The sequence below is a fragment of the Terrapene carolina genome, unplaced genomic scaffold, assembly GCF_002925995.2.
Source record: "Terrapene carolina triunguis isolate 2854851 unplaced genomic scaffold, T_m_triunguis-2.0 Scaffold131, whole genome shotgun sequence".
Classification (NCBI taxonomy): Eukaryota; Metazoa; Chordata; order Testudines; family Emydidae; genus Terrapene; species Terrapene triunguis.
Window position 1 is genome coordinate 21,498,160 of NW_020664482.1, and position 26,990 is coordinate 21,525,149.

The following is a 26,990-nucleotide window of genomic DNA, read 5'->3' on the forward strand; positions in this document are numbered from 1 at the left end:
GCAAAGGAGTTTGTGACAAACCCCTTGTTCACTGATCCGGGAAGGTCCAAGTTGAGGATTCCGTGTTTCTCCTCCAAACAGCTGATAAGCTTCACTGAGAGCTCAATTCTGCTACCCCACCACACATGGAACACGAGAGCGTTCAAAATATTTATTTCTGTGCAATTTTATTCTGCATATAAATTCTGTTACTAATTTGAGATCTTCAAACTTACCAACTAAAAGATTTGTAGTTCAACCTTTAACAGTATCAGTTTGTCATTTTATGTAGCCATGGAGTCTTAAAATTACACTTGTCATGTAGCTCTACTGCCCTGTTAAATTTAAATCGAACACTGAATCCCTATAAAAATTATACTACCAGTAAGAGAGGTGGAATATTAAAGGCTCTAGGACTGTGAAGACCACTCAAAGAGAATTAAACAAAATGGGTCACAAGATTTTGGATACTTTATAGGCAAAAAAAATCTTCAGTAGAACTAAGAAGTGGTTTAACTTAACTGCTTCCCTCTCAAGTAGTTTTATCCTAACTCAGATTTAGTTAATGTGCTGTATTGACAGAAAACAGCAGATTTCATTTAAAAAATTAAGTTTCAATTAAGTTTACTAATTGCTGTACTTTTAGTTAATGCAAGGTATCTTCAGGAGAAATCAACTCACCCTAACAGCTAATAGGAAAAACAAGACTTTGACAACATACCTATGACATCTAAAAATGGTATCTGCCTCCTCAAAGTTTAAGATCACATTCAGTGGTGAAGGGAAATTATAAATCACCCATACCAAAAAAGTTGTCAAATAGACAATAAGCTTCCCTGACATGTAAATTAGAGCCTTGTAGACTCAATTCAACAAGTCATCAGAAAAACCTAACACAGGCAAATGAAGAATTTCATTGACAGTGTCAGGAATATTTAAGATTACTAAAATGAGAAAAATCTTAGAAGCCTGCAAGGATTTAGAACTCCCATTTGGCAGGAACATTTTTGCCTTAGGATACAGAAATAGAATTTGCACTTTCAAGTTCCATACAGCAGTTGATACCATTGATCAGGGGCTGATTAACACAAAGTGACCTTGGGCACATTTCTGAGAAGCATCTACCTTTGACATTTTTCTTTAGCCAGCGTCTTTGATTGGGGTGGCAGGATTGTGTTGAGGCAATTCACACTCATACTTGTGTTTCTTTGAGGCATCATGATCTAGTTAGTGGCTAGAGTTCTGTCCCCAGCTGTGCTGATGACCTGCTGTATATCCTTGAGCAAATCATTTCATATCTGTGCCTCAGTTTTTCCATCTGTAAAATGGGGATAAAATCACCTATCTTTGTAAGGTGCTTTGAGATCTATAGCTGAAAAGCATTAAATAAGGGCTACAGCCCAGATTTTAAAAAGGTATTTATATGTTGGTGCGCTCATTGGGATTTAGGCTAAGTACTAAAATCCCTTTTGAAAATGAGGGTTAGGCTCCTCAATCAATTAGGTGTTGCAACTACCTTTAAAAATCTGGACTTACGTGATATATTGTTTTATCTTTCTCTGATTCTGATCTTGTTTTCCACATAAATTTAGGGGGCCATAATTGTACTCACTAATGTAACATTTGTCAAGATTTTTGTTATTCAGAGATACAGGCCCTGTGGAACTGGGAATGCTGACTCCAGTTGTTGCAGGATCAAACCTCGAGTGCTTTGAACAGAAATACAACATTTCTTAAAGAGGCCTGTTGTTTTACAATGAGATCTAGGGAAATGAGCTGCCAGGATGGGACAAGACCGGAGTTTAGAGAGCTGCTACTAAACATTTGCTGAAAGTCATCCAAATGCCATTTTCTAGGGAGTCATTTGTGTCAAGGGAAGGTTGTTTTTGATGAAGGAAAAAAAATCATTGTTTCCTTCTAATATATAGAGAGGAAAGCTGAGCATCACTCTGGGATAGCATGAAAATATGGACAGCATGTATTGTGATGGTTAATGGTGCTTCATTAGTATCATTCACCACAGATCAGACTGAGACCTCTACTGACATTGAGTAGTACCTTATTCTGCAAGTAAGTGCCACTGAAACCAGTGGGACTGCTTGTGGAGTAACGTACTAGTCAGCATGAGCGGGGGTGGGTGGTAGGGAGGGAAAATCACTCTAGTTAAGATAACGTTGTGATTTCTAGTAGTCTTCATTGATTTGGCATTTTAATATTTTAAATTTTAATCCACGGTAGGAATTCACAAGCTAAAAAAACTGACCAAAGAGAAACATCTCACAAACCTCTTTACCTTAAAAATGCAAAGACTTTAATTTTATTTTTGTAGGAAATAAAAATAAAATTGTAATACAAATGAAGTGTCTTGAGCCAACCAAATTCATTTTGAGAAAAGAACACAGTGCTCCTGTAGACATGGTACAAAAATTTTTCAGCAGTGAATCAACTAAACTGATAACACATATGCAGCTTCAAGGAAAACAGCACATGGGCTTTAATCATACACATTTTTATACAACTGTCCCTCAAGAAGTACATTAAAGACAAAGTACCAACAGACTTACAGAAATAGCAAAAACATTTAAAGTTTTGAGCTGAGTACAACACAGAATTTTAGAGAAGTTCCTACAAAGACCAAATCATGGCTAGTATAAGAAAAAAGTACTTGTGCTCTGTTTACAGATGACTAGATCCAGTGCTACAAAGTACACCATTAGTACACTACTACAGTAATACAGATGCATATATACACATAAGTGAATGTTATGAGAAAAGACAAAGGCCAAACATTTTAACCTAGTCTTTCTGCATTGCTTTTACAGTTTGAAGACACCAACGGATGCAGCAGCACGTGTGGTTTTAATACTTAACCTAACAAATCACATTGACTGCAATTGGCACTGAACTGAGTACTATTAATGCTAGATATTTAGGAAAACAAGGGTTTTAACACTGCCTGTTGTGAGAATTTGCTTAATTGTGTTAATCACGTGATGTATAAAGTATTTTAATTAAAACAAAACTACTATATTCGGAAAGGGCTTCCCCCACAGAACCCATACAGAGCATGTGCCTGCATGTGATGGGAACAGAACGTAAAAAAGGACCGGCTTCAGATTCACAATTTGCATTAGTCATTTCCACATAAAGAATCTGGTCACTCATTGCAAATTGGGGGGTTGAGGGGAGAGAAAAGATTAAAAATGAAAAAAAAAAATTCTGCTTCCAGCCCCACTATAATGGTCACCCCCATATATTTCTTATTGAATAGTATCAAGAACCATATTTTTAATTTATTTATTTATTGCATAACTCACCAGCTCTAAAACGTGAATGGAAGACCAATTGTGCCTGAATGGGGTCTGATCCTGCAAGGTGCACAATGCCCAATGACCTCAGTGGGAACTGGAAGTACTAAACACTTCAGAGGACTGGGTCCAAAGTGTATCTCCATCTGTGACTGAGAATCAGTTCAAATGCAAAAAGGCAATTGTATAGGTCATGATCCTCCAATGTGCCAAACTCGCTCAGCTCCCTGTGGATTTCATTAGGCATTGAAGGTAATCCAGGAGGCACTCTATACCTTGTGGAATTGGACCTATACAAATTAAAAAAAAAAACCACAACAAAAACGTCCAGCTATTACTAGCAGTGTCCTTCCCTAGTCAGGAGGACTGGAGAGCAAAACCAGCAAGCACTCATATTCACCCTCTTCCCACTAGAAGAGTATTTTTTCCTATGCATTTTATAGATGGAATTCCTAACAGCGGAAATACACTGCAGCTAGACAATGCCATGGGAAAGAGTGTATAAATCATGTTTTGTTTACTCTAAAAAGGGCCAACTAGAACTTACAGCAGCTGTGACCCAATTAAATATTCCTTTTTTTCTGCCAAGCAGTGATGAGAGCACCACTCTACTTCTACTTGCACTGTAGAGAACAATTGCAAGACAAAGCATAATTTAAGATTCCAGCATTATGAAGCTCATTAATATATTCTGAAGAATGTGAAAAAAAATAAAGCCATATTGCACCTCTTCCATCTCAACCTCTAAAGCATGTTAGAGTATCAACAGCAACAGCTTCCTTAAGACTAATACATTTTACAACCAGATACCCACATACATTGTAACACTATCAATTTGTAGCATGTGAAGTGAGAGACTATATACAGATGTGCAACCATTAGAATTTCTAATTCAAACACAAAAAACCTCCAGGAGAGAAAACATTTATACAAACAAGAAACCACCTACTCTAAATAGCATATTTTCCAGTTATACAAGTCAGAATGGAAAGAGGCATGTAACACTGTTTCTTTTACAGCTCCAGATAAAAGTAGTCTTGACTCAGTGGCCTGCATGTTATTGACTCTGGATAAATAAGTTACAGTAGTTTGTCTCCTATAAGATGTGTTTAAGACAACTGCTTAGTAACAGTTTTTAGATTTCCCGTTACACTAGTAGTGGCCATATAATCAAATCACTCAACAGCTTATCAGCAGGCAGGATGTTATAAACAGAACATAGGCTTCTACAACCATTTTGAAAGCCACAGTAGGAAGCCAATGCTAGACGACAGGAGTCCAGAGGACATGCTGCAGTGCTTTAAACTGCCTTTTATTTCTGAAACAGAAAATCTTCCTCTTGAATGAAAAGTTTCTAACTAGCTGGTCTTCAGGTAGTCCACAATTTTATGGTATCCCAAGAAACTATGGAATCGTTCCCATGACTACTACTTTACAGCACTCTGATTAGCACTATATTACAAATGATTTCTGATACACACTCTAATTGTACAAACATACATCTTGACAAGATGAACTTTGTTGTAAACAGTTGCCCTTTTTAGCTGAGTTTTACATTTTGAAGATTTACAGCCATGCACCGTTTTGTTACTGAAATAAAAAACAAGATTAAATGCCAAGATCACTATCAGTATGTAGAGTAATCCTACCAGAGCTGCATGCACATACTAATAGTCAAGCCAAGAATACAAGGGATTTGCAGAGATGTCAAAATGTCAGATTGTTCTAGATATTATACTTAAAGGTCACAAGGTATCTTTAAAAAAAAAATCTATGGGTGGTTTAGAAGACAAGGTACTGTATGAAGACTTTATAAAAACATTTTGCAAAATGCTTTTGTACAAAGATTAACGGTATGGCTAAATCCAACAGTAGTCAGTGGAAATTGTTTTAGTACATACAGCATTTAATTTTCATTAAAGATCACATAGAAGAGTGTTGAAGTTTAAAATAATTGGTCCTGAAAAGTACCTCTACTGGCCTCATTTGCAATTTAAAAGTTCTCAGTTTCAGGAAGGCTTGTGTAGGGTTTGATACACTTCTGCTCCTGTCCAGAAAGGAAAGCCAAGCTACACCTATTGGTCCTTTTGAGAAGGGCTCAACCAGCAAAAAGTGCCAGTGTGAAATTGATCTCTTATGGAAACTGTTGTGGAGAGGCAGAAGGAAAAGAAGTTCCCATTAAAATACAGTTTTCCATGGAATCTAAAGAAGTATTTGAGTCACGAATACACTTAGAATTCTGGACCAACAGACTAAGATTAAAGGTGTCACCTTTTAACATGAGACAATTATGTTAGCATGGCAAGCATGAAAAAAAGAGGTTAGCATACAGGTTAATTTTGATTTTAGGAGTTGGGCAGAGCCCTTTTCTCTTTAAGGCAGAGGGATTCAAGAGTGGATTTTCTTCTCTTGAGATGTGGGATTCATTGCCACAGAAATAATGCATTTAGAAGTGTTAAACTAACACCAAGATATTAAATGCATAATCATTTAAATGATGCAATATTTCTGGTGTATATCATAACTTAACATGTGTAAAAGAGTGGCTTTTTTTTGTCCCTAACAGATCTTTTCACCAGAGTTCTGTATTTGATGTGCTTATTACAGTGTTTAAGCCGTTTAGATACTATGCAATTATCTCCCTCATATCCTGAAAACAAAGATTTTTATTTTGAAATCAGACTAAAAACAGCTTGCTTTAAAAACTGAATAATCCACTAATGAAGAAAAAAAGATGTAAAAAGGCTTGTCCTCAGTGCCATTTTAGGCACTATAAATTCTCCGCCATTCATCTTTTTGTATTACGTATATTGTGATCAAACCCATAACAGGATATTTTCTTGCCCAAACTGCAAATGAGATACTGAGAGTAATACAGTCAGCATAAAACCAGAGCTAGTTTCCTTCTTACTATTTACATAGTTTTTCTCCCCCAGTCTCCACACACTGATCAGTTTGAACACTAAAAACAGCCTGTAGTCAGTTTCACATTCAGGGTTGTATGCTCTACAACAAGGGCTGCTGCATTTCATATTACCACAGGGGAAAGTTTGAACTATTTATTGAAATAATATATTTTTTAAAACTTTGAAAACATTCCTATTTGAATTAGTTTTCCATAAATCTAAAACTAGGTTTTAAGACCAGATAGTCTCTAGTACAAACTCTAAAACTTGAACCAGAGGAAGCAGAAATATTTTCAGGACGACTATACACAAAAGGCCATTAGAAACCTCAGAAATATTTTCCTTTTCGTAATATATTTCCCCAGAAAAGTTCAGTACTGATGGAACACCTGTTTCTTCTTCTTGTTGGTTTTTTGTTTGTGTGTTTTTACCCAATTTCTCCAGCTGAATTTACTGAGATTTAAGGAAGTCAAGTACTTGGCAAACACCACAGTGAGTCCATGACTCAGCCAGAATTATAACCCAGGGAGATTTCCTTTCCTTCCTCCCCTCCTTCCCCCAAACAACATGACGACAATCCCCAATAAAGTTTTTCACAAAATCAAAAAGCCCACTATCATGAGAGGTGCTGCTTATTATCATGGTCTAAAGCAAAAATCTTTTTAAAAAGTTGCCTGAATGCAAATTACTGAAAGGTATGCCAATAAAAATGGAGACTATGAGCAGTAGGGTCATCCCTCTTTGGCTTTACCAGAACGGGAGCTGCTACATGGTATTTTGTGTATAATGGACCTGATCATGAGAGATGTTGAGCACCTGCAACTGTTACTGAAATTAATGGAATGTTTGTTTTATTTTAAAGGAGGGGGGGAAATGAGCTTGAATGTCTTCACTGGAAATGGAATGCAAAGTCAGCAGAGTTTGCATTAATGTTTTAAGATCAACGATAACATTCTCAATTGGCACTTAAGATGTGCTATGAGGCGATCATTTTTAGCCTTTGTTTTTAACAACAAATATATTGCATTTGTTGTTTCTGCCTTGTTTCTAGGTTTGAGAGAAAGCACATTTCTAGGTCAGAACAAAAAGTTATCCCCTTGTTGCAAGACCCACGTTGGCAGGATAAAACAAGAAAAGTACTGGGGTAAATTTAAACATTTCCCTCCTTTCTGGTTTGTAACTCGCAGGATTTTAGGGAAAGCTTCTTCACCACTGTCAAATGCAAATACTACAGTATGTTTTTGTGTGGCTCAAGAACATTAAATCAAATAGGAATAGGATATTCTTAGACATGTTGCAGAAATGAAAAGCTAGTGACTCAGGTGACCATCTGAGACCCTAGGGAAGTTGGCAGCAGTGACATATACAAAACAGAGTTTTAAAAACAGTGACCACAAAAGAATCACGTACTACAGCTGCATATTACAATAATAAAAATTACATTGCCGTGGCTGGATATTAAGATGGTCTCAATAAAAAAAGGCACAGTTCCTTACAAATGTGCATAGGAAATGAAAATAATTAATCAGCCTCTGCTACAGTGTAGGATTCCATGCAGAGCATCATTAAACAGCTAAGAAAAGCCTTTTCAGCATATCCACGTTTTAAGGGGAACTAAAATGGCATTTACATCCTTTCATTGCCAAAACACAAATCACATCTCTCCTACCTGTTATAAATACTGTGTGGCTTTTAACCCTCCATATCAAAGTGACCAAAAGCATCTTTATACTCTGAAAATCCAGTAATAGAAGTCATCTTTAAAACCTGGTAGGAGAGACCACATTTTCACTGGAAAATGAGGTTTATACTCTCAGTCAAGGTAGCCTTCTAGGCAGCTCTGCATGCACATTCATCTTTTAATCTGTGGTGATGCAACCCAAACTAAAGGTAAAATCCCTTCTCTAGATTGTTCACACACCTCACAAAGAACAGCCCCTCCACACACACACACATTAACACTTGGTTGTACATGGTCGAGGCAGCTATGCCTTCACAGGGCACAGATTTTGCATACATTACTGCCACATTTGAATGGCTCACACAGAGTACACTATAAGAGATAATCACTGGTACTGCAGCTTTTCTTTTTTAGCGTCTGATTCTATAACTTCCATGGTGCTGTGAAGGTCAGGAAGGTCATGATGATTAACAAAGTTCTCTTTGTTCTTTTGGTCCTGATCAGGCATGATGTCGACTTCCTCCACTATGGCACCATTGGTCAACAGAGCAGGTGGTTCACTTTCGTAATCCTGGGGAGTGTTCAGCATTGGGGTTTTCGAAGACTCAACTGAGGCATTTACAATTTTAGATAAGGAGCAAACTTCATCTGGCAGGGGACCATCTAGGAAGGGCAGCTTCTATACCAGCAGAAAGGAATTAGCGAAAAAGATTAACAAAAGATGAGACACCCTGACACCAGGGCCTTATGTTGAACAAATGTTAATAGTCTTGAAAACACTCTCTCATCCACCAGTTCCTGAGCACTGCATCTCCCAGGTCAATGCCTCTTTTGCAATAAGCACTATAATATTTTATGCATAATCTGTATGCAACATAGTATTTATAAGAGTATCAGGAAAATGGCTTTTCTTAAAACAAAGTGTGTTTGAGGTAGCAAATCTACAATTTTCAGTGTTCATACTAATCTAGCAAAAGACTCAAACACCTCCTCACTAGTCCATTTTTAGATGTCTAGTTGTGTGCACAGAAAGGAAATCATAAGCAGAGAATTTTGGTAGCAATTAAAAGCCACCCTGCACTTTTCTGCAGGCTGTATAGAACAGAGATACTCATGCACAAAGCTACAGATCTTAAAAAGTGGATCCACACTATTTTTGCTGCCTTATGAATTTGCATCATCATTTTTCTGTGTAAAACAGGTCAAATTAAAGAAAACACTTCTATATTTAGCAAAATTTTCTTTTGTTACTGGTGAAAGGAGATGGATTAATTATACTAGAGATTTAAGTGCTTTGTTCTCTGGGGTGGCACAGCACACGCAGCAACAGTGCTAGCTTCTCCCACGTACCTCAACCCTGTTCGGGAGTGGCAACTCTACCGGGGAGAGAATGTGACCTATTTACTCTTTGGTCCCTCTGATATGAGGGAGTCAATTGTAATTGGGTTGTAAATGCCAAGTAAACAGATTACCTAGATATAGTCAAACAAGTGTTGGGATTCCAACCTGCGCTGGATTTGCACCAGTCACCTAGAGATATATGGCTCCACTATCCTAGTCTCAGGCATATTTGCTCATATTGTGCAGGACTCACGTTTTCCAGGTCAGTTGCATTGTCCTCCAACTTCATCTTCTGGCTCATGCAGTTGAGGAGATGGTCCAACACACACTGCTTTGGATGCATCCCTTTGTCAAAGCGGTTATACATTCCACACCAGAACCTCAAGGACAGAAGGAAAGGGAATTAAAAGATCTGCTGTACTTTGTTGGTTGTGACAGGGAGCAATTGTTGTTCCTGTTTAAAGAAGAGATTTTCCACTAGTTCAGGCTCCACGTTTACTTAAAAACCTAAAATCCTAGGTTTTATAAAACCTAATATGAATAGACAAGTTTTCATGAAGCTTTAGAAGGGTTAAATGAAAAGTTCTGAGGATCTATATATTCTTTGCCATGCCCAACATGATCCAGAGGATAGGGTACCAGATAAGGAGGAGACCCAAGTTTGCTCTGCAATGGATTTGTGAGCTTTGACAATCCAATTAACGTATATGCCTTTAACTTTTCCCATCTACACCCTCATTTCCCAAGTACCTTGACTCTGCAGTAACACTTAGCACTTTGAGATCTATAGACTGAAACAGCATTGTGCACTAGTGACTGAGAAACAGGAAGTGAAATTGACCAATTCAGTTGTACAGTAGTGTCCAAGGCAAATAAAGATGAAAAACAAACAGCATAAATAATAATAAATACATTCGATTTTATAATAATTTCAGCAGCAACAGCATACTTCTGTGTATCAGCAGCACTTTAACACAAGAATATCCCTGTTTTAAAAAAAAATAAATATAAGGAGGCACTATCTTTAACAATAATGTGTCCACTATCTCTAAGGAAAGCTCTAAGAGTTGAAGTGACAAGGAATTTGGAAAATTACTCTGCATATATTTTAAATTATTCTTATTTTTTCCTGTAACAGGGAGGCAGCTAGTTGCAGATCAAATATTTAAAAGAATAGTACTTGCACTTATTTAGTGGTTACCTGTCAATTTCAAACTGCTTTACTAGTTGGAAAGCATGGTTATTCTCATTTTACAGATGAGGAAATAGAGGCACGCAGAAGTCAAGTGATTCACCCCAGGACACACGGCAAGGCATTTTAGTGATCACTTCCATTCCTGTGAAAAAAAGTGTCCCTCCTCCAATAAGTGACTTACTGGAAACTGAAAGGTAGAGTGTTTGGCTTAAGCTCCTTGTAAGCTGTGAATCCCTTATACAGAGGATTCCTGAACTCCTGCTTCTTCTGTAATAGGAAAGGCCACAGGGAATGGGTCTTCTCAAAAATCCTGTCAAGTACAAAAAAAAAAATCTAATCACTAACAGTTACGAACAGTGTCAGTAGAATTCTAGCTGCACTGTTCAGGATTTGAGTAGGGCTGCATAGAAGATATTTATCCTTTCTATGGTGCAATTAGTGTGCCTTACAACCACAGACACACTCCAGTCCAAGCCCTGGGTAGCTGATTAATTTAAATTAGACAATGGATGGAGTAAAGTGAAGGGGAATAAATTGACACCTGCAAGTTACTGTGGAGTTGCTATTTAAAACATGGAATTTTTGGGGTACATTCTTCTCTATACATGAGATTAAGTCTTTCACACTGCAGACCACGTGCAAGAATTAAGAGAATTTATCCCTAACCTTGATTACCTTTCCAATTAAATTTTAAAAGAGTTTGAAGAGACTTCCAGACCTTTGCCCCATGAACTGCCAACTCACTTCAGAGCCTCCCGTTCCCTATGGCAAGTCCCAAGGAAGTTGCCAAACTGGCAGGAGTAGACGTGATCATGGATTTCGAGAAGGAACCGCTCATTGAATTCAAATGCACAGGGAAACTGCTGCATGAGCTGCCAGACACATTCAGTGAACTGAGTGAAGACAGGGGACACTTCCTTTAGGTCACCATCCAGATGGCCACACCTGGAGAGTTAGAAAGAAAGCTACAAGGTTGCATCCTATAATATTCAACAATAAGAGAAACTCTCTATCATGTGACCTGAATATTTACTATCTCTCAAGGAGAGGTGACCCCAGTAAGTCACTCTATATCAGGGGTGCTCAAACTGGGGGTCGTGACTCCTCAGGGGGTCACGAGGTTATTACGGGGGAGGTTGCGAGCGGTCAGGCTCCACCCCAAACCCCGCTTTGCCTCCAGCATTTATAATGGTGTTAAATATATTTAAAAGTGTTTTTAATTTATAAGGGGGGGTCACACTCAGAGGCTTGTTGTGTGAAAGGGGTCACCAGTACAAAAGTTTGAGAACCACTGCTCTAGATCATGTATGGTTTAGGTGCCGAGATAGCTGATGCTGAAGTAGAGAGTACTATTGAGATAATCAGTACTGAGGTTGGAAGGTTCTGGGGCACATAACTGAGGCATTTGGTACTGAGGACAGCACAGTCCACCAATTTAGTGGGAATCACATGTCCTATCTTGGAGGTTGATACCAGTACACTGGAAGGGTCTTGACAAATGAGTCTGTATTGTGAATCTGATGACTCATGTCTCAGTTTGCTAGGTGCCAAGGATGGTGATCTGTGCCTTGGCTCATCTCTGGAGTGGTTGTGGCAGACAAATGGGGCCTCTAGGTACAGGTGGCCCAGGAGCTCAAGATGCGATCTCCGGTCACCAGGACACTAACAGAGAGAGACTGACCAGATGGCTGAGGCCTAGCTACAGCCCTCCTCTCGGTGTCTGAGGAATCTTGTATCAATCTCAAGGAAGAACAGCTTCAGACAGGCTTCCCTTACTCTGAGTGCATTTGGAGAAAGTGTGTCAAATAGAACACTGTTCTCTGATGTGTCCATCTCCAATGCAGAATAGGCACTGGGAGAACCCATCATTAATAGGCATCAAAGAGTCACACAAAGGTCCAATCTTAAATACTGGTGATTTAGTTTCTGCCATGAAGCTAGTACCACCCCCATCCCTCCATACTCTATACTAACCAACTTATTTAATTACAATATATATTTTGCCAATGGGTGACTAGGCATGTAAAAAACTTCACTACCACAGTGCACAGGGAAAGGGCAGACACTGCATGGGTTCCATCTTGCTGCCATGGGTGGCAAGAAAGAACTGAGGGGTGGTTGGGCCTGTTCCGCACTTTATGCCCTTGGATGGAGGGTGCGTAGAACCTAGGGCACAGGCAGGGGCTTCAACAGACATTGCTGGCCAAAATAATCTAATTTGCACACAAAGACTGGAATCCATATGGACTATCATCCAAAGAACATTATAGCTTAGATGAGGCTCAGAACATCTCATATCATTTTGCAAAATGTTTGCTAGCTAAGGAAGGATTATTTTTCCTTTTAATAAATCCAGAAACAAAAGGACCAGAACAAAGGAGGGATCACAACAGTTTAGCAAAGCAGGCAATTCTCCTACTATGGCACTAAACATTCCACACTGCCAGGAAAGCCAGTGGGCTGGAAAGGGACACTGCCTTCAAATATACAGAAACAAGTAGTGACTTTTGCAAGTTTGCTTGGGGCAAATAAATTGTTCAATACTATTTTTTCCAAGCTAATGGCAACATGGTCTCTCTTGCTACAGAGAGCAAGCTGAACACATACAGAGGATAAAATCACAGCCTGAACTCCTTCATTCCATCTACAGTATCATGCAGCTAACCAAATTACAAAGGGGAAATTCACCTTCCCATGAAACATCATGCACCAGCCACTACTAGAGGCAGAATAACTCTCTCATCCTTTGTTCCTAGGCAATGATGAAATTTCACTCTTTCCTAAGAACTTGACAAAGTGTGCAAAAAGTAATTTACATTTTATGCTGTCCTTCCTTTATAATACTGGTGAAAGGCACATTTAGTTTCCGGTCTTAGAAAAACAAAAGGTGAAAACAGTCCTTTCCACAGAGGGAATAACTGTGGGATGTTTGTGTTTGGGCTGCAATTCATCTTTGGGTAAGTCCTTTTAAGGTAACGTTATGTGGATCTCTAAATGGGCTTTTCTTCCAGTGTCTCTCACTCTAAGAAAAAATATTTATTGACTGCAGTATTAAATAAGAGTATTTTCATATTGAGACAATCATTAAACAAAGTTCAGTTCAGTACAGAACCTCAGTTCTTCACCATTTAATGTTATAGAATAAGACGACTATTTCTTCCTAGTGTTAGTCTGGACCAAGTAAATCTCTGTATTTTCCATTTGTTAATTAAATTACCATGCAGTGCAAATGGACTATCAATTAGAGAGAGTAAAATTTTTATAAGTCCATGGAATGCAAGTCTTAAGTCGGTTAGTACTAGAATTGTGGGCTGAAGTTAAAGCTGCAAATAATCTGTAAATGTTTGTTGGGATTTGCCCCCAACCCTGGTCAACACAGAAGGGCATCAGAGGCAAAAAGCCCCTCCAAAACGTGACTGTTTCACACACAGTATCAATGTAATATCAACCCATTGTATGAATGGAGAAATGCAAGCATAGAGGTTAAATAATTTGTTCACCATTTTGTAAATCAATGGAAGAATATAGGAAAACATGTACAAAACCCAAGAGTTGATGAATCCCCCTAAGGATTCCAATGGAAAAAGAGCAAATGCCCCTTATGCTAAACACATACAGGTTGCATTTTACCTTCAAGCCTTCTCTCCTGTTACACCTTGAGTATAATCTGCTTTTACCTGTGTGAGAACTTGTGGCCCATCGCAATCCATTCCTTTTCTATTAGAACCTTCAGTTTCAAAGAGAGAGAAAGTAAATGAAAAACTATTAAGTTGCTTGGAAAAAAGTGAAATGATGCCTTAATACCACAGAATTCTTGTAGCTAGGCTTAGTTGATAGTATCTGTCATACCCTGCATATTTATTAATAAAAGGTTGATGAAAATTATAGGATGATTTATGGAATTGGAACTATTCTCCATCACCAGTATTATTATTGCTGGGATAGGATGTTATTCTGAATCTTAATAGTCCTGTGAGAATCTTTGTGCTGTCACTTTGTTAGTGATTTTGCTTTATTAACAAGAATTAATTTCAATAAATACATTACTACCCCCAGGAGACAAGTAAACACTTTCAAAACATAACCCCACAGACCAGACATCTGTACATTTTTTTCTTGAGGTATATGCTAAAACCATCACTGTTTATTCCACTACACAGCTACTTCATTCTGAAGGGACCCAAAAGTACCTTGATACTCAGTGCAGCAAACCAGAATTAAGAAAATTTTATTTTTAAGAACATATACATGGGAATGAAAGGAGTAGTCTATCAAATGGTAAAGGCATTAATTTCTGGCCTTAAATGTAGCTGGATTTTTTTGTTTACTTAATTGAGACGTTTCTATTTTACCTAAGTATGAACCTGCATAAAACCCTTATCAAAGAAAATGTATGGGAGCAGCTTAGCAAGGACAGGTACAGCAATGCACTGAATAAATGAATTGGTGCCTTAAAGGCATATCTTTTTAGACTGTATTACATAGTCAGCCAGAAGTCATCATCCAGGGATTTAAAGAGCAGAAGATAACCATAAACTTACATGTGGTATTTCTTTGGCAAATACATTATTTTGTTTATTTTAATGGTTTCGGGATCTTTTTCAGGTATTTATTATATTCACCTAGGAATGACTAGTTTTATGATTCGTAAGGTACACTTTGGATGTTACAAAAATGAAAAAAAAATTCTTTTATATTATATTAGCACCTGATTCTGATCAGGACCCACTGTCACTGCAATATTGTACTATGTACCAGGCTGATCATGCTGAGGTCTCATGTTCCAATAGAAACTTGACAGTTATTTATTATTTGTAGTAGCATAGCACACAGGAGCCCTAGACCTGGATCAAGACCCCATTGTACAGATAAAAGAATGTTGCAGCAGAATTTAGCAGCAAAAAAAAGTTAGCAATTGACCTGAGGTAACAATCTTCTCAGTGCAGCACAGTTGCATCTGTCCAGGAGAAGACAAACAAAAGTTGCAGTGTTTTGCATTGCTTTCAGTTTCTTTTCAAGGGGCTAATGAGCAGCAGCCCATCTCTAATGGGTTTGTAACAAATGCAGGCGGGCAGAGATGCAGCGCACCATGTAAAGTTACATTTTACATTGACAATTTAGCACAAAAAACAAGGCAACTAATTTGTTAAAAGCAAACGGATGAAATTCACGCCTGTGCAGAGGGCTTTAAAACAGTGATGCATGGGCTTCATGCTGACCCTCTGCACAGGGTGAATTTCACCCGAACAGAGAGTTTACTATAATGGGTCTTAAACCACAAGCTTCCCTCCCAGCCTCTTTGTAAGCCTTCACATCCTATACCAGAGGTGGGCAAACTACGGCCTGTGGGCCACATCTGGCCCACAGGACCATCCTGCCCGGTCCCCGAGCTCCTGGCCCAGGAGGCTAGCCCCAGCCCCTCCCCCACTGTTGCCCCTCCCCCACAGCCTCAGCTTGCTAGCTCCGCTGCCGGCGCAATGCTCTGGGCGGCAGGGCTGTGAGCTCCTGGGGCAGCGAGCTCCTGGGGCAGCGCAGCTGCAGAGCTCAGCCTGACCGGTCTCTGCTGTGTGGTGGTGGCGGCAGCACAACCCGGCTCCAGCCGGGTGGCGCGGGTGTAGTGCCGCCAGCCACCGTGCTCCAGGCAGCGCAGTAAAGGGGCACAGAGCAGGGGAGGTTGGCTAGAGGGCAGGGAAGTTCGGGGTGGTGGTCAGGGGGCGGGGGAATAGAGGGTTGAATGGGGGCAGGGGTCCCGGGGGGGGGAGCAGTGTCACGGAGTCCCCGGGCGATGCTCTGGAACTGCTCCCCACAAAGTCAGTCAGGACTTTGGGGAGCCTCCTCTCCCATGGAGCAGACTGTCTTCAGGGCAAGAAGCTCACATGGCTTCACCTCCTGGGTCTGACCTTGGAGCATTCAGCATATGCCCCTCCGTGCGCTTCCCACAGCGAGTCCGCCCAGGCAGGGTCCTGGGGAAGCCAGAGGGTCCTGCACGCACCCCCAACTTCGCAGTCAGACGTGACTCTCAGCCAGTCAGTAAAACAGAGGTTTATTAGATGACAGGAACACGGTCTAAAACAGAGCTTGTAGGTACAGAGAACGGGATCCCTCAGCCGGGTCCATTCTGGAGCCCAGCGAGCCAGACCACCCCGTCTGCCCTCACTTCCCGTCCCCAGCCAGCTCCAAACTGAAACCCCCTCCAGCCCCTCCTTTGTGGCTTTTGTCTCTTTCCCAGGCCAGGAGGTCACCTGATCTCTTTGTTCACCTTTAGCTATCCCCTTGCAAGGGGGAAGGGCCCTGGCCATTTGTTGCTAGGAGACAGACTGTCGGCCATATATGCACACTGGAGACTTAAGAAATGCATAGGGGAAACTGAGGCACCCACACAGTATTCAGAGGAAACATTAAGAACAGTCCTACTTCGTCACAGGCAGTCGGGGGGGGGGGTTGGATGGAGGAGTGGGGGGCAGTCGGGGCAGGGGTTCCAGGGGCAGTCAGGGAACAGGGAGAAGGGTGGTTGGATGGGACAGGAGTCCCGGGGGGGGCCATCAGGAATGAGAGGAGGGGTTGGATGGGGCGGCGGGGGTCCGGGGGCGGTCAGGGGACAGGGAGCAGGGGAGTGTGGATGGGGCAGGAGTCCCGGGGGCCGTCAGGGAACAGGGGGGTTGGATGGGGGGGGGGAGCAGATAGGAGGTGGGGGCCGGGCAACAACCCCCTCCCCTAATCAGCCCTCCATACAATTTACGAAACCCGATGTGGCCCTCAGGTCAAAAAGTTTGCCCACCCCTATCCTATACTCATGCACATCTTGCTGAGATGCCTCATTAGCGGTTCTCTTATGGATGTGCAGGGATATAGAGATTTGAGTCATAAATCATGTACTAGCTTTTTGTACCCATGCTACTCAGAGCAATTATAACTTAATATATAAATAACTTTGCTTCTGTAGGTCACTGACACTCTAAAAAAGTCTGCTGCTCAAAGTGATCTAAAGTGCTTAATCGGGGCTTGTTTACATTCCAAACCACTTCACAAAGTTACAATGCATATTTCATTTTTAAAACCCAAAGCATTTCTGTTCTTACCATGAGTCCTTTAAATGTTCTATAAAACGGATCCAAGAGGAGGCTAGCCAGTGAACAGACTTGAGCTGTACGATCCCACCCATCTGAGCAGTGGACTAAGACACTGGCTTTTTCTTCTTTCACTGCCTGCCAAGAGGAGAATAAATCAGAACACAATTTAACAGTTGGTAGTTGTGGTAGCTAAACATAATCCCCTTCATCTCACAAAGTCTGATTTATCTTTAATAGAGTTACCAATAGGTACATTACAGAACAAATACAGAAACATGGCCCTCACCTCTAAGAGTTTTCAATTTAACTTTAAATGTTACACAGTCCGGGGGGGAGGGACACACAAACAGCAAGGAAGAGTTGGGATGAGGAAGGACAGAGATTTCAGCAATATGAACATGCAATTACTCAGCATTTGTATATTCATATCCATATCATCTATATTTGTATTTGTTGCTGACACTTCTTGTGGGCACTATGGGCGAAGAAATCTTTAGGAAGGATGTAAATGAGGAAAGTTCACCCTGTTGCTACCCTGGGACTGGGAATTTTTCAACGAAAATTAGGGAACAGGGGAAGATCATCACGCAAAATTCCTCCCATATTTGTCTCTCTCTTCCTTTGTACTGGTAGCAGAAGATGAATACAAAATCATTTCTCTTTAAAACAAATCAAGAGAAAGGAATTCACAATGGAGCAACCCAGAGACGAGAGAATATTTATGCAAGGCAATTGATTTCTACCAATCATTTCCTGCATTCCCTTTGAGGTTAATGAAGAACTGTTTGCTGCAGCAAATTTGCTCCTTCTACTTGATCTGCAGACAAGTCATGCACCTTACAATAGCCCATGGAAAAAGAGGCCTGTGTTAAAAGTTCAAAATTATGCCATCCCTGTAGCATATAGTGACAGAAGATGACAAACGCACTCAGAAAATCCCTCACTTAAAGCACCACAATTTTTGATAACTAGTGAAAGTGTTAAGAAAAGTTATGAGTTGTTTGCAATATTAACTACACATCAGGACACGTAGGCATCTTTTTAAATTATTCAGATTGAAGTAAAATAAAATTAATGAGGACAAACGAACAGTAGGCAGTGTTGCTCGTTAGAATATACTGGATAGGTCACAGTTTCAATCCACATAGAAAATCACTATATTACAGTCATAGGACACACACAAAGAGACAATTAGGTCTCCCAGTTCTGTCTTTACCATTGCAGGCTCATTTTCTACATTTTCTGGTGTTAAGTCCAATCTAGTGTTAAGTGTCCAAACAATGGGGCTTCCCCCACTTCTCTTGGGTTTCTGTTGGGGAAAGTTATACCTTAGCAAGAAAGACTCCAGCATCCATTACAGCTTTAATGTGCCGTAACCAGCCCGAGTTCTCCAGGCCAGTAAGGAAGTCACTCATTGAGGGAGATTTTGTTTCACACACTGAAAACACAAACAAAAGAATTAGCTGAGATTTCTCAAATGAAATGCACAGTAACCATGATTTTCTCAATCCCTCCTGTCCATCAATGCTAATCCTCCTCCCCTCCTCTCCTGAATAACAGTGACAAAGCTTGGTTGATCATGAAAGCTAATGTTCTCTGAATATTGAAATACAGGAATCAATTTTCTCTCTTTAAAGAGATCACACACTATGGATATTGTGTGTGTATACACACAATTAAAATTCTTTAGATTGCAGAGGGCTCTAGCATTTAAGCCTGGAGTATTTTTCCTCCTCCTTTCACCACTAGAATCAAAATCTCATTTCAAAAGCGCTCTCTCCAACCAAGGCAAGTGATTAAGGTGTTATGTGTTTACCCATCCCTTCATTATAGGATATCATCACACATATTCAGACACCACCAGCATATAATCACTATAAGAAACTGACTAGAGAAAGACGTGGAGTTCTAATTTCTAGAGGTAAATGACTTATCTAACCTTGAAGAGGGCTCAGATAATATGTTGAAAAGCATAGTAGAAAATGCTTATAATGTTATAGTTCAATAGTTCCTGAGCACCTGTGAGAGACACTATCATTGTCAAGGCCTTCTAGCCAAGGGGATAAAATAGGAATAAACTAGCGGTTATTCTGCCTTTTCACCCACTCCAAAATAAGTCATCCAGCATGGGGTTCTCTAGACTAGAGCAGTATTTTTGCATATGCCAAACCCTCTGTCCTGTCTAGCCTAATTTTTCCCCAAGGCCACTATCAAACCCTGGATCCTACCAGACCACCTGACCTGGGCATCAGTTATTCGATCAGTCCATAACATTACATTGCCAACTCAAATATTAGCCTCCTATATATTTTGAATGACCGTGTTTGTACTATATGCCTCCTGATACTAGGCAATGGGACAAGAGAGAAGGACTTATAATATCAGCTTCACAATGTTCCCCAGCCTCTGCCAGCAGAAGGATGTTAATACTGTAGTTAATAAACCAGCAGAAAGTACTGTATCAATACTCTCACTCTTCTCTTTCATCACTTAGGGTCTGAGTCCCTTTTCAGTTTTACACCAGAACAGCTCCATCAGCTTCAGTGGCATGGCTCCCAGTTTACACCAGGGTAAACAAGAGGAGACTCAGGTCCAGAAGAGTGTCCCCTCAAATTCATCCCAAATCCCACATAGCAGTGCAACGCCCTAAGAATGCGCACTCACATTTAAGAACAAATTTGACTGAAGAAGTTAAAAACAAATGAAAAAATAAAAATTACGTAGTGCAAGTTGTTAACTCTCCTGCAGGAGAGCTCTGAAACCTAGTCTCTCACATCACACAGATTGCTCATACCAAAATAACCCAAATAAAAATAACTTATTTCAATTGCATTTCAGTATTTCATAAATTAACTATAATCATCTGAATGGTTAAACAAGTAAGAAGATCATAGCCTTTTATTGTTTTTATTTTTGTATGTGGTTAAGAGATTGTTTACTTTTGATTACATAAAATTTGCTAAATATTAGTTTCTATTTTAGATGCATGGTAAAACTGAACACAATGCCTCTTATCAGATCCTTTTTTAAAGTATGCAGTATTGTTGCAGTCATGTCAGTCCCAGGATATTAGAGAGACAAGGTGGGTGAGGTAATATCTTTTATTAGACTAACTTCTGTTGGTGAGAGAGACAAGCTTTTGAGCCTTCCTAGACCTCTTCTTTGAAAGCTTGTCTCTTTCGCCAACAAGTTTTTAAAGAACATTTTAACATCAGATAAAATACTGTAACACTTTCAGCCTTTCTATAAGCCGAGCACAAAGCCAGGTATTTACTCTCCTAATCTGTTTTCCATCCCATGCCCCAAAGCGCACACGCAGTTGTGTACACAGGATGTGTCTATTGTGGAGTACGAGTTATGTTAATAGGTGGCAACCAACAACACACGGACCAGTCAAAGGCACGGGTCATACCTTCCAAGAGTTTCTGCAAGCTGCTCCGCATCACGTGGATGTTCTCTATGCCAATGAATTTAAAGCGAATGTTGTCATAGTTATCTTCATTCTCATAACCCTTACCAGCAGCTCGGTTTGCCATGGCATTTAACTGTAGAAATCAAGTGAAAAAAATGCATAAGCAAACCTGGCTCACAAATGCTTTTGATCTTCCAGAACAGCAGAGATCAAGCAAAGCAAGTTCACAAGAGTGTGCGTGGTGGGGAACGTTGTTAGTTTTGGTTATTTTTGCCCATGAATTGTTTCCAATAGTTTTACTAAAATTATGTGTGTGCAGTCAACTAACACTAGGCAAAGGCCAAAGAAGAACTTGGATGCCAATTTCAAGCTGCCTAACACAAGGTAGTATCAAAAGCTTGTTTAACTACAGAAGTTTCTGTTATCAGAACTGAGATTCATTTTCTTTTTAATTGAGACGCTAGAAAAAAAAGCAACAGATAAAAGCAATAGTTACATATGAACACATCTCTTTCATCTAGCAGAATATTTTTATAAAGCACCATAAATGTGCATGGTGCTGCATAAATAAAAGGATTCCAAAGCATTTTACAAACAGTTTGTTTAATCTCTCACTAAAATGCAGCCAACTCAGAGGTGGAACATGGCAGCCGTTTATCAGCAAACGGCAACCATGTGTAAGTTTACAACAGCAAGAATACAGTATTCAATTGAAGTTGCAGGAAGAAGGTAAGGAAAAGGGATGTTGATTACCCAGAATGGAATTGAGCCAGGCCCATACAAAAGTTACCATAAGATCTAGAATGGCCACAAGTGGACAGGACCTCAGTTTTAACTCTCAATCCCAATTCCATGGATTTTGGAAGTGGAGTAGTTTGCCTCCATGGAAAGGAATGAGGTAGAGAGATTCAAATACACAAGCCTAGTAGCACAGAGTGAAAATAAATCTAGGTTATTTCATTCTACTTAAACAGGTTAGACACTGGTGGGATGGAGAAATAGGGCTAATTATAATCTCCTCCCTTGCCATCGAGTGGATTATCACTAAATAGCCATTAATTTAATCATAAATGTCAATGGAACACCTGTCAAAGTACACAAGTACACCTGTCAAAGTGCACAACAGAATTAGCTCTAGGAAACACCATACTCAGCAGCCGAAGACTTGATAAAATATCCTCTATGTTTACCTGGAGGCGACACCTGATTTGCACCCCTTTTGTCCCATTTCCAGTCTAATACAGGTAATGCCAATACCCCTAATAGTAGATGAGCTCACTATTTCAGATTCAAAATGGCCAGCAGTATATTAGCTGCTTTTTTTTGTAGTTGTAGAATATGCAAATCCCCACATTCCAATTTCCTTATGCCTAGAACTCCTCATGAATAGGTCCACAGACGCAGACATCTCACCTTGTTTTCAAGCTATTTATGTCTCAAGATGTAATCATTAGATGTTTCAGTGCAACTTCATGCAAACGTTTCCCGATCGCCTAGGTCAGAACTATTACTGAGCAAACATCCCAGCATTGAAGTTTTAGCCCTGAATTGCCATTACTGAGGTAAAACTAACTCCATATACTGTAATAGCAGGTTTCACAGTGCACTAGCAACTGTTATTCTCACCAATGCAATATTAATTAAAATTACTTCTATGTCAGAAAAATGCAGGAACTGCACTTTTTCAGACTTTATGAAACCAGATAACCCTTGAATGCCACTGTGCCTCCCAACCATACCAATACTGGCACTTCAGACTTGTGCAACCAGTACTTTAAACTCCCCTCTCCATCTCAATGATAAACTCAGGGCCTAACCTCTGTACTGGAACCCATTCCACTACCTCAGTCAACCACTAAAGGTCATTAGACTTGGGCTACTCTTAACTATAACGTCAGATAATCTGGAATACTCTAGGAACGAGTGCCCCTACGGTCACCGCAGTTTGATCACACACAAACGAGGAGGGAGGAGGAGAGACATTAGGTCCAAGTACAGCAGCTGGACACTGAGTTTATCATTAAGGAGTGGTGAGCTGGACACCAGTTTCATGGGGAAGGAAGGAGTGGCCTCTGACGTCCCCCACCATAATTTTAGCAGAGCTTCCTCATACTATACTAGGTTAGAGATCTGAAAACCATGATCCACTGGAAGCAGTGTTGACATAACAGATGTGAACTTTAGGAACATCCACAAAGCCCATTAAGTGATACCTTTGGCCTTGTGTCTACAACATACATGAAGGGACTCCCCGGGTTGGCTTGTCTAATTGCCTGCAGCATCTGTTCATCCTCCAGACAGCGAGCACTGAACCCAGAGAGAGGCTGGCTACAGCGACATATGGCAGCCTGAAAACACACAATAGTTTACTGTAGAGAAAAGATCAAAATTAGGAATATTTATTGCTCTGAGGGACACACTAAAATTTGATGGGGATGCTTCTAAGCCTGGTGTCCGTTTCACTGTAAAACTTCCGTCAAGTGGACAAATTAATGAAAAATTTCAGCTCATGCTTCTAATCTTCTCAAGAGCTTTGTGAGTCTGAAGTAGGTTGTGCTTCTATGGAGACAATTATCCACCCTCCTCTCAAATGCATTGCTCTTCTGCCTAATGACTTCTATCTGTTGTAATAATTGGGCCTCCAAATTTACCTTAATTTTGCACTCAACTGTTAAAAGTATGTGGAAGTTCATAAAATGTCATCATAACCTATAACAAATGTTGATGGGGAAAAGATGCAAAAGGGAGATAGAACAACTGAATTAGTCTAAACAAAAAGGCCAACTTGATATGATTCAAGGACTGTGTTGAAATTATGCTTGCTAAAAACAGAAGATGTGGTGCTGGAAGTTAATGAGCCAAAGCTTGTATGTTGGATATTAGGCCTAATTGGTGGACAAAATAATGAGGGCGTGACATACTATACCTTGGGAAAGTATCTGTATATAATTGCGATATTGCATATAAAGCACGCCATGTGAGGTAGCAGGGGAAAGGTTATGATCAGCTGAAAGACATTGTTCTATCTAAATATGTGTATCACCAATGCATATGAAATTATAAGAATTGTGTTGTATGGTTTTCACTAAAATATGCTGTGGGTTTGGGAGGCACCCAAATACCAACTATACAGAGACAATGACAAGGGAGGTAACCAATACCCGGGTGAGTGCTGTTGAACAGACATCACCAACCATTGTCTAGCAAGGGAGCTACAATGCAATGACTCACATGCACTGATGAAGTGGTGAACCAATTAATAAATCTGCACTGCTCACCTTCAGCAGTGCAAGATGGTATATTCCTGAGGTACAGTGCTAGGAGGAATTTTGCTAATGCCTTTCTCTGTGTGATTCCTGAGTGGCTCGTGGACCATTCACGCAATCTAGCGGAGTGTGGGTTGTTCTGCTGAGTGACAGCAGCGCCTGGAGGGGGTTGCTGCTTGTCACTAGCAAGGCATTGTGAGAGACGGCCCAGGCTGGAGACATAAAGGGGCACAGCGGTCCCACTGTCCCAGGCTGCACTCCGGGGATCTCGTCAGAGGGGATGGGCTATTCCATCTATCACTCCCATTTTGGGTCCTTAAAACAAAGATCCTGTGGGGAAAGTACTAAAGGACTAAAAATGAAGAACAACAGATGGAAAGAACAGAGGAGGCTACTGGAGCGAGCTTCATATAATGGATGCCACTCCCACCATTTCCTGGGACTCCAGGCCTTCACCATCCTGATCCTGAGAGGTGTCCTGATCAGAAGAGGCCAGAAAGAGAGGGACTCAGATGACATTGCCATCTCTACCAGCTCCAACTGAATCCCAACTAACACTTGCAAAGACAGTTATTACACCTCTACCCCGATATAACGCGACCCGATACAACACGAATTCGGATATAACGCGGTAAAGCAGCGCTCAGGGGGGGGAGAGGGCGGGCTGCGCATTCCAGCAGATCAAAGCAAGTTCGATATAACCTGGTTTCACCTATAACGCAGTAAGATTTTTTTGGCTCCCGAGGACAGCGTTATATCAGGGTAGAGGTGTACCATCTTCAATACCATCTAAGAGACTGTCAAACAAGGGGACATTTCTTTCTAAGCCTGGACTTTAACAACAACAGCATCTCCAGCCCATCTCAACTAACTTCTCTTTTCCCCAAAAAGACAGTTACCACCACCTTTGATTCCATTTAGAGACTGTCAAACAGGGTTTTTCCTTTTAAAAACTCTCTCCAGCTAAAGGGAAGAAGGGATGCTGTTAAAAGTAAAGCCTTATTTAATACTTCAAATTTCAAATGCTTTAACTGTTTTTCCTTCTTTTCTGTATCTTTAAGAAAAGGTTAAAAGAATTTTTAATGGTGTGTTTGCCATGCTACCAAGCAGGCTGAGGTCTCCCATATAAAAGCCCAGACATTGTTTAATACTGTTTAATGTTGGACAGTGACTGGTTTATTTGGCCCATTTAGTCTAATACATACAACATATCCCAACTGCTGCTGTCCTCCTTCCCCTTATCTACTCCCCTTCTCTTGCTCTGACTTCCTTTCTTCATGACTTTAGTTAGCTGTTATTGATCCACACTTGTAGCAATGCTGAACTTGACTGTACACTTCAGTAGTTTCTGACAACACAACTCCATGCAATTGTTGTGTCAAGGCAAGCTTCCTTAGGAAAGCACCTGGAGCCTAACAATTTAACTGTGACAGTATTTTGCTAATCTCTGTGCCTGAAACAATGCTGAAACAACAAAGCTAAAAAAGCTGCATTCTACTCTTCAGTTAGAACAAACTTCACTTATTCTGAGCTAATACAAAAAAATAGGGATTTGTTCCAAGCTACTTCCTCCTGTTCAAAAGTCAGAAAGTTTAGCTGAGTTAAGCTGCAATTTGTTAAAGATTGTCCATTGTAACTAACTTAGTAGTTTACAAACCCAAAAAGGCATTTCTTACAATTGGTCGAAGTGAAACTTCAAAGAGGAGGTTTGAAAGGATCATGCTTTTTTTATGCTGGTTTAGAGGACAACCTTTGCCAAGTCATTGTTTTATTTGGGGAAAAGGGGAAAGTAACAAAAAGGGTCTCAACTTCTGATAGCTGAAGTTGTGTTTGTTTAGAAATTTCTTCAAAAGTATAAAACAATAGTTACACTTGCATATCCATTGCTCATAGAAGGACCTCAAGTGCTTCAAAAAAAACAATTAAGCCTCAACTCCTTATGAAATAGGTCAGCATTACCCATATCTCACAGATTATACCAGGTCACCTAGCAAGTTAGCGGCAAAGATACAACTCCTGGCTTCTGTTCTAACAACTTGATCACATTCCTTCCCTATATTAAAGCTGGGTGGGCAGCAAGAATAACGAGAAGAGTAGAATGTGCATAACTAACATTGTTTTCTTTGTAAAGATAGGAAAGCACTGGGATGCGCCCTCTGCTTCTGAACTTTGAACTTCCAAGCACAGTTGCTTTATTAGCAGCCTTTGGCACCACTATTTCTGGAGGGTACGTGTTGCAGACCTAGAGTACAAAGGGGGGGAAAAAATCCAAATATTAAATTATTTGCCAGATTGATATTAAGATGCCTGAATAATCATTAAAGATTTGTTACTTAGCTTTAATAAATAGTAACCATGGATCAGCTTGATATACAACCAAAATTAATCTTTCAAAAGATTGAAATAATTAATGCTGTTTTTCAGGCATGTGAAACGCTATCATTAATATGAATGCACGAAACTAAGTATACATATGATATATTAATTCCAATTTGTCCTTGAAGAAACAAGACAACAGCAATGCATAAAATAGTAAGGTTATACTAATAAAATGCATCTTCTGAGGGTCGTGGCTCATGCAAAGACTAAAAGTGAAGAAAGGTTGTTCTTAAATTAAATAAAATAACTTCCCCCCTCCAATGCCCTGTGCATCTTGGAATGAGCTCCAACCACACAGGGTGTATACTCACAGCCTAGTGTTACCCCCATACGCGAATAATTTTCAGCACCCAAAAATTTTAAGGCTTGGAGTCTTTTCAGTGTACACTTCAGACACAAGCTCTTCTCAAAGCTAGTCTTTACTTAGATTTTGTTGTTTTTAAACCTAAACTG

The 26,990-nt window shown here is 40.1% G+C and overlaps 1 protein-coding gene across 1 annotated transcript in view; it reads right to left on the reverse strand.

Moving 5' to 3' along the window:
• Nucleotides 1-2,278: 2,278 nt before the first annotated feature.
• Nucleotides 2,279-26,990, reverse strand: part of MTMR8 (myotubularin related protein 8) — a gene marked incomplete at its 5' end in the record, with an annotated part of 30,909 nt that continues 6,197 nt past the window's right edge. The window contains 10 exons of the mRNA XM_026653093.1: nt 2,279-8,553; nt 9,469-9,595; nt 10,592-10,720; nt 11,155-11,355; nt 14,088-14,137; nt 17,490-17,615; nt 18,809-18,918; nt 20,893-21,025; nt 23,106-23,240; nt 26,272-26,400. Coding sequence (XP_026508878.1) covers nt 8,260-8,553; nt 9,469-9,595; nt 10,592-10,720; nt 11,155-11,355; nt 14,088-14,137; nt 17,490-17,615; nt 18,809-18,918; nt 20,893-21,025; nt 23,106-23,240; nt 26,272-26,400 — 1,434 coding nt within the window. The remainder of the gene's footprint in view (nt 8,554-9,468; nt 9,596-10,591; nt 10,721-11,154; nt 11,356-14,087; nt 14,138-17,489; nt 17,616-18,808; nt 18,919-20,892; nt 21,026-23,105; nt 23,241-26,271; nt 26,401-26,990) is intronic.